This window comes from Cylas formicarius, unplaced genomic scaffold (assembly GCF_029955315.1).
Source record: "Cylas formicarius isolate icCylForm1 unplaced genomic scaffold, icCylForm1.1 PGA_scaffold_4__25_contigs__length_36172078, whole genome shotgun sequence".
In the NCBI taxonomy this organism is placed as follows: Eukaryota; Metazoa; Arthropoda; class Insecta; order Coleoptera; family Brentidae; genus Cylas; species Cylas formicarius.
In genome coordinates this window covers 8,881,038-8,893,614 of record NW_026844334.1, presented here as the reverse complement: position 1 = coordinate 8,893,614, position 12,577 = coordinate 8,881,038, and the positions used below count along the sequence as shown (strand labels likewise).

Genomic DNA, 12,577 nt, shown 5'->3' with positions numbered 1-12,577 from the left:
GGACGATTGCTAAAAAGCATTCCAACGGGAATTTTTTAATCGGCGATTCGCTTGATTTCAGAATATTTTGTTTTATTTACGCTTTGTTCTACAACAACAAAATTGTTGTTTATTTTTGAAAATACTTTAACATTTAATTTAATATACCGGGTAACACAAGAAAGTGAGAACACTCTTTAACTTTTAGTAGTTGGTTGCACTTCCGGTTTGAGCAGAAACGACAGTAAGTTTCGAATTTTAATTGGCACATATTTTTCTTGCATTTTTGGAGTCAGAATAGGATAGGATGGTTTTTCTCTTTTTTTATTTTTATTTCATTTTTGAAAATTGTGTGTAGGAGGCTGTGGCCGTCATAAATACTATTTTTCTACTCCCGTCTGTAAAATGCCTAATTACACACTGATCTAGCGTGCGGGAAGCGTCACTTCCCCACTTCAATTTCATTTCCCACGGATCTGAGCCACTTCGGACATTTCCGGGATTTTTCCGCAGGGGTTTGGAAGCAATTGGATGTTCCGCACTTGTTGCATCACCTGAACATGGGAAAAATTGTAAATGAAACTTTTCTTTACTTATCTAATGCAACCTGTACTTTTTTTGCAACATTTTGACAGGAATATTTTCAAAATCCGTGCCATCCTGCTGAAAATACATATTTAATTTCTTAGGAATTGTAAATATGCAACAGTTAAGGCACCATGAAAAAAAAAAAAAACAGGTCAAATAATTCGCCTTTCTATCACTCCTGTCCAAATATTGATTCCGAAAAGTTTTTGAAACTGACCCGAACGAATAATTCTTTGATTATTTATCTATTGTTCTGTCGGTTAAATAAAGCATTATTTGAGAATCGTGACTCATCAGTGAACAAAAGTAAGTTAACGAAATTATAATTCTATTCGTGTTTATCTAACAGCCAATTACCATATCGAAGTCTTCTTACAAAGTCTTTATAAAGATGCTGATGGAGGTTATACTTGAATGACAGCCGTGTTTTTTTTTAAATTCTTCTTACAGATTCTCTTAAGATGTCTAATTCTAATGCCACTTCTTTTAGCGACGTAACTGGATTTACTTTGACGTATCCCACAACATTGATTTCCATTAATTCACTCATAATAAAATTATCATATCGATTATTTTCTGGATTTCTCATTTTCAATTCCAGCTTTCTACAGAAAGAATCTGTAGGAAGGAGACATCCCGGATAGCGGACTGCATACAATTCACGGGCCTGTCGAGAGTTTTTTCTGCATTCCCCGTATGTTAGAAACATATCAACTTTTTCTCCATTTGTAAATTGATTATTGTTTTCCATTATAATCCAAATCGATAACATAGAAAAATCGATAATCAGATAAAAATATACAAACTGTCTGAATTTTTTAATCACGCCTCCTAAGTAATATTTTTTTTTATATAGATGTATTTATTTATCTGATTCCTGTGAACTTATTTTTTACCGAATTTTAAAAATGTTGGTGTCAAAATGTTGCTAAAAAAGTACAGGTTTTAAAAAGTTTTTGTTCCCACAAGGGTGCTATTTGAAAAAACTAGTGTTTTCTTACATTATTACTATTTGCCATTAGACAAGTAAAGAAAAGTTTCATTTACAATTTTTCCCATGATCTGGTGTTGGTTGGTTATGTTGGTCCCAGCGTCCTAGACACAATTTTCAAAAATGAAAAAAAAAAAAGAAAAACCATCCTCTTCTATGTAGAATAATCTCCTGAATTCAAAAATGCAAAAAATATAGGTTGTGCATTTAAAATTCGAAATTTACTGTCGTTTCCATTCAAACCGGAAGTGCAACCATAGACTTTGAAAAATTGGATATTCAGCCTATAATTACCCACCCAAATTTCAAATCGCTATTTCAAGCCGTTTATAAGTTTATAAGTTATAGTTTCTGATGTCACCCGGTATTTCTAGTGGTGAAAAAATGCGAGAAAAATAGTTTTGATCATTTTGTATAAAATTTATAAAACGCAAAGAGTGATTTTTCCATGTCGTCACCTAAATTAAAAATCTTCTTTGTGTTTTTTATTTTATTTTGTCTGCTTACCCAAAAATATCAAAAGGAATATAGTACAATTGTCTATTATCAATATTGAGTAGTCGTGATATATATATTTTGTTATCCAAATTCATCACTGCAGGTTGTTTTTGTTTGGGATAGGGATAAAAATCAAGTTCAGCAAATCTACTGACCACATTTTCTTAATATATTGAAAACTGAGTGCGTCTGAGGGACAAATAATATTAACCCATTTGATAAATTAAATATTGTCACATGAGACAGAGACATAACTTGCCATGAAGTAACTAGAGGTGAACAACTTAATTTCAATCAGCTATACCAGATAAAAGCATAATTTATAATTAGGTCACACATTCACAAAAATAATTTACAAAGCATACACAGAAAGTAATAAATGTAATGTAATAAATTTGCCTATTGTGAATATTGAGTAGTCGCAATACTTTGTTATTCGTTGGGATAGTGATAAATGTCAAGTACAGTCAATTGAGTATGTCTGATTGACAAATAACATTAACTAACTTGATAAATTAAATACTGTTACATGAAACAGAAAATAGGAATAGCTAATGAAAATGTCGATCCTCAGAGACATACTTCACGATGAAGTGACTAGTGGTGAACATCTGTTAAAAATGGCCACTCTCACATTCCGATTTCTCAACTTAATTTAAAATAGCTAAAACAGATAAAAGCTTAAATTATACATTATTGAAAATAAATTATAAACATTTTTTCCTTCAATCTGTATCAACTCAAAGTATTGTTTCGGTTAGTTGACATTTGATGTATATAACGAAAAAAAAACTCATTTATTATGTCAAAAATATATATTTGACCATACAAAAATATTTCTTTGGGCACAGCCCGGGGACTTTCAAAGCCTCGCATCTCTACATCACTCTCAAACTTAGAAGTATATCTCACTATTATCAACAATAACAAATAATAAATATCTTAAAATATATACAACCGCCAGCGGATCCGGGCCCTCGCCACCTACGTCATTCCAGATGCACATTATCCAGTCCGGCAACGTCCATGTCGGAATCCAAATTGGTGACGTCCACGTCATCCTCGGACATTGAAAATCTCGACTTCCGATGTGCCGCAGTTCTTAAATAGTTGCCGCGCTGAGGATTGGGCAGGTCTTTCTTGTACTTCACCCGCCTATTTTGGAACCAAATTTTCACTTGCTTCTCCGACAAATTCAAACACGTGGCGATCTGTATACGCCTCAAGCGTGTCAAGTACATGTTGGTCGCGAACTCTCTTTCCAATTCCAGCAGCTGAGTGGACGTGAAGGCCGTACGGATCCTCTTACTGGAGTTGTCTTTCGATAGGTACGCATCCGGGTTCTTTTCCGGAGTTAACGGAGGACTTGGCGTCGAATCCCTGGTCTCGCACTTCGGCGAAGGCGTCGAAGACTTCGGGGATACTTGGGGTACCAATCTTGGATGCGCCGCCACCGGTCGAATCGGACCTTCATGAGGACGATGATGAATCCCGTACATCTGCATCATGCGTTGTTGCTGAAAGCTCAGCGAGTAGAAATAGCTAAGGTAATTCGGCGGATAAGGCAGCAAGGTCTTGGATTGACCGTGAGGTAAGTGAGGGACGTACTGCGAATGCGCGTCTTTGGAAGCGTTGCCGATAAGCGATTCGACTGAAAAATTAGAAGACATTTTGCTACTCGTCATTGGGGGTGCCGGACGAACACTTATTTCGACGAGAAGCAACGGGACACTGAGGATTAAGGTGGTGATTCAGGTTTATATGTCGTACCCCTCCTTAATAGCTTATACGAGGCTAACAAACAAGGGTTTTATTGTGGGCCCCGCCTCGGACGGCCCTTTTCTCCCCCCCATACCACCCTCGGGGTAATGTAAGTTTGTATAGTTGGATGATTGGGTTTTACGTTGGGTATACCGGTTTGCTATGATTAACCATGGGCAATATGGTACGTATGTTAGGTTATAATTTAAATATGGCACTCGCTATTAATTTTATTGATGAAATACAGCAACTGTATTAGAAAAATCTATCATATTTTGTACAATGTCAAAGATCTAGTAATCAGCAGTGTGGTGTATTTCGTCGCAATTTGAACAATGAATCTATAAGTAAATCCGTTTTTATCGCTCAATTGATTTGTTCTGACGGGGGCATTCAGTTTGAAGTTAGGTATGGTCTGTTCATAGATATAAGAAAGTGACCAATTGCTTTTGAATGGGATTATCCAAGGGTGGTCATTAACATACAATGCAAGATTATTACCTAAAGTTTCGGAATTTAAATTCAGGTAAAATTGTGGTGCGTAATAGAAAATAAGTTTATACCTAGCTGAGTTTAATATTCTTTGGTTTGGCATACTACTTAGTTTAAGTTTATTAGTAATCATTTTTATTTCGTGTGTAATACAGCGTCTGTTGGATCGTGTGCGAATTATGCAAAATATGTGCGAGTCTAGTGTATATCGGGAGATGCTCCCGTCCAAATGTAGAAAACATTATTTTATTGAGACTAAGTAAATTTATAAACAATGTTTATTTGACTATCATTGAACGTGGTACCAGCAGGTAAGCATCTTTAGAAGAAACGGTCACATTGACGAAAATTCCAACATCAACTGTATGGATAATTGTGAATAATTCCATTTCAGCGAGGAAAAAAACATGCTGCTGGCTCTAAAAATGGTTGGATTCCAAATGGACTATCTCTGTCTGCGAAAAATATTAAAGATTCTTCTCTGGATTACCATGAAGACACCACCGCTGATTTATTTGAAAGTTGGTTTAAAAACAAACTAGTTCCAAACATTCCTCCTAATAGCGTAATTGTAATGGACAATGCAAGTTATGACGGTAGACAGTTGACTAAAACCCCCTCCTCATGTGACACAAAAGCAAAAATCCAAAACTACATGTATAATAACGACATTTATTTTCACGAATATTATACCAAAAAGCAATTAATTGAGGTTCTACAAAGCTTGAACCTACACAAGGAATACGTCTGTGATAATTATGCAAAAAATCTAGGGCATACAGTTTTTAGGCTTCCACCTAACCATTGTATATTTAATCTCATTGAACATGTTTGGCACCAACTGAAATCTGCCATTCGTCGTAACAATGTTTTCCCCGTGTTGACTCTAATGTCCTCAAAATTATAGAAACCGAAGTTTTTAACATCCCTCCTCAACGTTGGGCAAATTCTGTTATACATATAGAAAAAGCAGAATAATCGTATTTCAAATAATATAGAACAAATAAATAATAAAATAAAAAATAATAACAGGCGATGATAGCGATAGTGATACTGATATATTACGTGAATAATTTTAAGTAATTTAAGTAAGTATTAAAAATAATTTGTAATTTTATTTTAGATTTAAACATAAATACATACATAAACAAATAAATATTGTTTAGTATCTTTCCTAACAAAACCCCAAATAATTAAATTCTAAGCAAGGTACGGAATTGTTCGGCCATATTTCATTCTTACAGCTTGCACGGAGCTTTCCTTAATTCGTATCAGTTAGTCACCTTTTTATATCTATGAACAGACTTTACTCAGCATTTCTTCATTACAGGATAATATTTTGACTCCTGAAAAGGAGCCGAACATTTTAAGTGATATGAATAAAACCTGAATATATAAATACTAAAATGAGGGAGGCACCATATTAGATAAATTATCTATCTACTCGTTATGCTTTCTATTGAAAGCTGTTTAATGTTGTATTTGTTTTCTAAAATAGTATTGAGATGAACGATGGATATGGCTGAAATTTGTCACTCTTTTCCCGAAGAATAATTTTTATCTACATACAATAGTTAAAAGTTTTTCCAGACAAATAGTTTTCTTGAGTATATTCAGAAACTTGCAACGCTATAAACTGTAAAGCAAGCACCAAAATTGTACGGAAATCATTTTTCTAATGCTATGCCAAAACACAACTTGTTTTGTAGTAGCGAAAAGTGCCTAATAGTTGACTATATGTTAGATTTAAGATTTGTTACTTACATTGGATCAATATAATAAAACATCATTAAAATAATTTGCAATATTTCGTCCAGCATTACTGTCCATAGTTTAGGCCTGAAAAAAATGTCCTCTACCCAGTTTGTAGTCAACGTTTCTAAAACATCAACATGATGAAATTGAAAATGTCCAATTTAAACACCTTGTATTTTTTTATACCAACATTACGGCCATACTAAACACATCTTATCGAATTATTTTGGTGCTGTCTTTATGAGACGCCCTCTATAATTATTTGTCGAACTAGCTAGAAATTTCGTACTTAACTATAATTTCTATTCCCTAGGAGTTCAAAGCCTCAAAGCGGCCAAGTGCAATGGGCTAATGTATTTTCAATGAAAACACTTTAATACGGGTTAAGTAATTTAATTTTAATGTAATATCCCCCAGCGGCTTGCAATTCTCTGATGTTCTAGCACACAGCTTGAATAATTTCGGTAAATGCCGATTAATCGTATACGTAGATTAACCTAATCCATTATCATTAAATGATAATTGCTGGAATATATTGGCAATTAAGATACCACGGAACCTTTACCACAGAATCTAGGTAGTCTTACGCTGATATGAAGATACCTTATCTTATTTTATTAGTTTAAAGTTAAAATCAACAATTAAAGAGATTAAAGAAGCTCAAATAAAATCAACGGAGATGTAATTAAAATGTTGTCCAATCATTGAGCCATAATAGCTTTTGAAGTTAAACATTTAATTCTGACGCGTCTGTGTTTCCTTTATTTCTTTTGGATAATTTTTTGCACTTGCAACAATAATCTATATTGTCCAAATTTTATCATAAGCTCTATAAACTTTAACTAATTTACTATATTCTGTAAGCGACTAAAATGATAAAATTCAGTTGGCGCAGCAACTCAATTTAGTGGACTAATTGCCCCATAATGTATGCAAAAACACTCTGTGGCAGTTCCCTAGCTCGGTAGAAACTTCCATTGTGTGTGTACTGTTGTATAATAATCTATTTTCTAGCGGCTACTAAATCTGGAATGGTAATTTGAGCCTTGCGTTAAGAGTTTTTGACCACATTAGAATTTTATAAGCCTCAGTTAAAAAAAATAAAACTGTGAAAGGCTACAAAAAGAAGATAATCTAAAGAGAAAGTAATGTTTCAAAATTTCGCACTCCAGTTGTATAATTGTTCAGCTTGCTTAAACTTTAAACCAACGTTAGTGAAGATTTGTCAAAACAGTACAAAATAAGTGAATGCTAACAGAATTTTTGTTGTCCCAAACTGTAAAGTCTGTTATTCAAGTGACAAAATGCCAAGTCCCTACGGAGTGAAATCAAGACTAATGTAAGTAACAAATTCAGGTAAAATTTTAATTACGTTATTATGCTGAATATAAATTAAAGCCCAGATAATTACATGTCTGTCGAATACTATTAAAACAAATTGAGAGTAATTGTTGTGATTCGTCTTAGCCCTTTGCAGATTTCTTTATGTGTACTGAATATCTAGACAACGAACAGAAAACTATAAAAAAAGTGATAAATTAAACGAGAAGAATCGACTTACCATTGTAGCGCAACTCAAATTTGTCCAAATTTAAACAAATAGAGTTACGATTTATGGTTCATTTCAGTGTTCATCTGTAGGCCTTCGGATGGTTGAAAGCGTTGGGTATGTATTGATTAGAAACAACAAAATTGCAAAACAAAATACCCATTTTATTTATTTTTGGTTTGTTTTCTACCGTGCATTCTCTTGTCCGATTGTTTAAGCGCACAGACCCTAGAGATCCAAAATAAAAGTAAATTGATGGTTATTGTGAGGTTGGATAAAATGTGTAAAGGGTTTAGTGATTTTCAGTTATTTTCAGTTTCCAATAATTCAAATCTAATCACTTAGCTTGGCTATATTATGTGTGTAAAGTACATATTATGTACTTGCACACATTATAGGTATGCGTTTTTATTGTTATGGTTAAGGTATGGTTCCGTCCTATGACTGCTTACAAACAACCAACCACTAATAGAAGTTTCGCGTTTGATTTAATTGTTTGTCCAAGTAAAAGCTGCCTTAGCTCCATTTATATTTTGTTGCCTTTTAAATTTCCCCCCACCTAACGCTAGAAAATTAGCTAGTCCTTTAGCTCACCGATACTTTCTAGGTAATCTACAATTCTGGTTTTTGTTAGTTTTTTCCATGTTAGTAAACAGTTCTAGTAAGGTTCAGTTAGGACTTGCTCTCGTTTCCAAGTATGATGATACCTGTGAGTATTCAACATCAAATTTTACTTGTAAATTCTTCATTCCAAGGTTATTCGTACCCAGCCTCTAGCAATATAAGAAATGAGGTTTTCTTAGATGGCTGTCAACAAACAACTATTATTTCCCCAAAAATGTACTAGGCTAATCGCAGTTATGGTTTTATTCTAATCGATATAGAAATTAGAAGGTGAGCCGAACCGTCAAATACATCCCAGCAAAATTTGTCATTATAACCGTACTATATCCATTGTTCCCTTTACTACGTTCGATGATTAAGCATCTCTCGACAAAGAAAGCATCCATCCAACTTTCTCACACTCTATCGGACCTTTTGTGTCGCGTGAAAAGAACCCATTGATCACCTACACTATTCCACAACCAAATACCTCCGCGTGCACAATGGCGGCAATAAAACTCACCAGAAAAAGCTCACCGCTTTGAATGTGTACTTGACTTTACTCTCCCGCGTACAATCCCGGCACAAATCTTGGCGAGTTTCATTCCGAAATTTCGGCAAAAAGGGATTTTTATGAATGGACCGAAAGTTGAATGTCACGCTACCTGTCCGGCACGATGACACAAAAAACCGTCCGCTAATACATTTTAAATTCTGTTGTTGTCCATTGTAGGGCATACTCGAGTAAGTTTACCATCGACATTAGAAACGTGAATGAAAATAGTTTGCATAATGGCGGCGTATTGTACACAGGTGTTAAACGTCTTGACTCGGGCATCCCTCTATTCACCAGTTTTTGCTTGGAACATAATGCGTTTTTGGTGAATGACCGGCCGAGTCGAGGAAAATGGGCGTAACGAAGTTTGTTCGATAAATATTCATTTCAGATAATATGTAGTTAGTGTTAAAGTAATTTCTGTTATATAACTTCTAAACCGAAGGTTTAAAAAATTAGTGGACTAGCTATCTGGCGTTTACTTTAAGGCAAGTTAATTAAATTAATGGTTTATTCCTCATATTTTCTTAGAATGGTATTAATTAAGAATGCTACTGTGTTAAAAATTTTTTGCACTTATTATTATTTTTTTATCAAACTATAAAAATACACCTAAGTTGCATGTGCAAGTTGTAAAACAGGATCTCCTAACTATTGTCTAACGCATATTACTATTATATTTAAAGTAGTTGAGCAAGCCTAGATACCTAGCTCGTTTTAGTGCTATGATTAATCCATAGTTACTAAAAATTCAACAAAAACCGAGTTAATCTACCTCAGCAATGAGGGCAAGATGGTTGAGACAAAACGTCTAAAATCTATATGATGGAATTTTATATAAGATCGGAGTTGTACCTAGCTTTCGTTTTAGAAACTTTATGATAATTTTTAGCAATTTCTCATTGTCAGTTTGGTAACAGATTTTTTTTCTGTTAACACAGCCCAAAGTGATTGTTAGTGGTAGGTAAATAGGTTAAGGGATTCATGTAAATATAAAACCAATAACATGTATTGAGACATTAAACTTTTAAATCGCAAAACACAAAACAGCATTGGGGCATCATATAGTAATTTAGTTAATATAATAATAGTAAATATAATAAGTACATAAAACCAGTGACTATGCTAGTTCTTATTTTAGTATGAGAAAAAACTCCTAACTTCCCTTTACGTCATTAAACTTGTAAATATAGCACGAGAGCCTGTCCATCTCATACGCAACGATTAAAAACCGGTCATTAATATCATCATTTGTTATTATTATTTTTTACAAATTTATTTTTCTTAATAAAATTTGCTTACATTTCAATTAAATAAATAATTCAAAAAAGAAAGGATTTTTCTCCACGTTTTTTTCTAAAACCAACGTAGATTGGATAAATCGATCACAATTAATAGAGTATAACACTTTTTTAAAAACTTTAACCTATAATTTATGGATCCATTTTGCAATTTTTATACCTTACCGTAATCAGCTTGCTAATAATTCTTAAAGCAGACTGACGAGGCTTGTGGAATGATTCCTACAATACCGGCACTTGCTTCACACGAATTTGATTTAAGTTTAAGAAATATCCCAGGGGGGTTGAAAAGTTGGTTGACCTTTGGATCAAATGAAAAATTTATTAGGGTTCAAGTTTGAAACTTTACGGCAAGCAACTGTCTAATGATTAATAAAATAGGTGGACAAACTCTTACATCAACCGAAACGAAATTAAGCTCCTTTAGGAATCACTTGGGTTGATTTAATTTTTTCGTTTTTTCAAATTCGGCCATTACAGACTGCGGAAGAATGAAATGGGAGATCTCGTTGATGTCGAGTGGAGATTGTACTAAAGGGTTCTTCATATGGGACTGGTAGATTAACAGATGACGTCTGTGAAATTATCTGCTTGTTATTCAGTTACCTGCCAAGTCACACCATTGAACACTACACTCTAATAATAACATTTTATCCCTCGTATTAGATGAAACTGCACCAGGAGCTCAAAGTTTTTCACCATAGACTACCAAAACTAACCAGCCCACACGAGATATACCAGGTGATAATGCATCTTCAAACAGTTCTTTTTTTCAGGACATTTGTGTCAACAGCGAGCGATCCAGAACGATATTAACCAGGACGACGCTAGATGCCACACAACGGACTCACCAATTAAAATTCTACATGAATGATTAAGGATAAACTTATTTCTCACAGGGCTGATGTGAACTGGTCAATAGGGTCATGCGGTTTGACTCTGCTAGACCTTGTAGGGTTTCTTGAAATCGCAGGCCTATGCTAATAATCCACCATCGACCGACGTTTTTGCTTTATGCGAAAGAGTCGTTGGAAATTGGACCGCTGGGACTATTGTCCTAAGAGTCGAGCCTTTGAAGGATGTGATGTTTCACAGATAATGATACATATGGGCCATGACATATAATGTTAGAATAAATTAAATATTTTATATTAGTGTTATTTTCAATATCTATTGTAATGTATAAATAACTAGAAATATGGAATAATTGATATGAATATTTTGCTTTCTCAAAGAAACTTCCACTGTAATATTATTTCCAAAAATTCTGGATCCTTCCTTCGTTGGTTGTGTATAAATCAAACTTACATTCAAAAAATTGCCAACCACATATCAAAGATTGTTAAGAAATATAACGTCAAAACCACTTTTACCACTTTTCATCAGCAATTGCCTCTTCTATTTGATAAAACCAAAATTCTTGCGGATGAGGAATCCAGAAGATTTGTAAATAGTATCAATACTCTTACTTTCATGACTATGTGTTGCCAAGAGTTTATTTAATTGTTTTTGGGTAATTTAAGCAAGGTATTGAGTATAAAATATTTGATTTGTTTTTAATTGGAGTTTTACTTTCTAATGAACTTAAAAATGGTTGTGGAAAACTGGGCACAGTGAGCAAAGTTATTTTCCCAGATAAATTATGTATATATAAAGTGAGATAAGTGCTGTAAATGATATTAGTAATTTAAGTCTATTATACCACAATTTATTAACATAATCTAAATTAAAAATAATATCAGCTTTCTTATGAAAGAATAAGCTCTTAGCAACAGCATAAACATCAACGTCAAAATATTGACTTCAATTATTTAAGATTTCTACGTATTTATATATTGCAATAGACTTGGAACATAACACTAAGGTATGGTCTGTTCATAGATATAAGAAAGTGACCAATTGCTTTTGAATGGGATTATCCAAGGGTGGTCATTAATATACAGTGCAACAAGATTATTACCTAAAGTTTCGGAATTTAAATTCAGATAAAATTGTGCTCCGTAATAGAAAATAATTTTATACCTACCTGTGTTTAATATTCTTTGGTTTGGTATATATAGTTTAAGTTTATTAGTAATCATTCTTATTTCGTGTGTAATACAACGTGTGTTGAATCGTGTGTGAATTATGCAAAATATGTGCGAGTCTAGTGTATCTCAGGAGATGATTCCGCACAAATGTAGAAAACATTATTTTATTGAGACTAAGGAAATTTATAAACAATGTTTATTTGACTATCATTGAACGTGGTACCAGCAGGTAAGCATCTTTAGAAGAAACGGTCACATTGACGAAAATTCCAACATCAACTGTATGGATAATTGTGAATAATTCCATTTCAGCGAGGAAAAAAACATGCTGCTGGCTCTAAAGATGGTTGGATTCCAAATGGACTATCTCTGTCTGCGAAAATTATTAAAGATTCTTCTCTGGATTACCATGAAGACACCACCGTTGATTTATTAGAAAGTTGGTTTAAAAACAAACTAGTTCCAAACATTCCT

The 12,577-nt window shown here is 33.7% G+C and overlaps 1 protein-coding gene across 1 annotated transcript; it reads right to left on the bottom strand.

Annotated features, from left to right (window-relative positions):
- Positions 1-3,045: 3,045 nt before the first annotated feature.
- Positions 3,046-3,726, bottom strand: LOC132700859 (homeobox protein Hox-B4-like). The gene has a single exon (XM_060668431.1). It carries the CDS (start codon positions 3,724-3,726, stop codon positions 3,046-3,048), a length of 681 nt encoding a protein of 226 aa, XP_060524414.1.
- Positions 3,727-12,577: the final 8,851 nt, after the last annotated feature.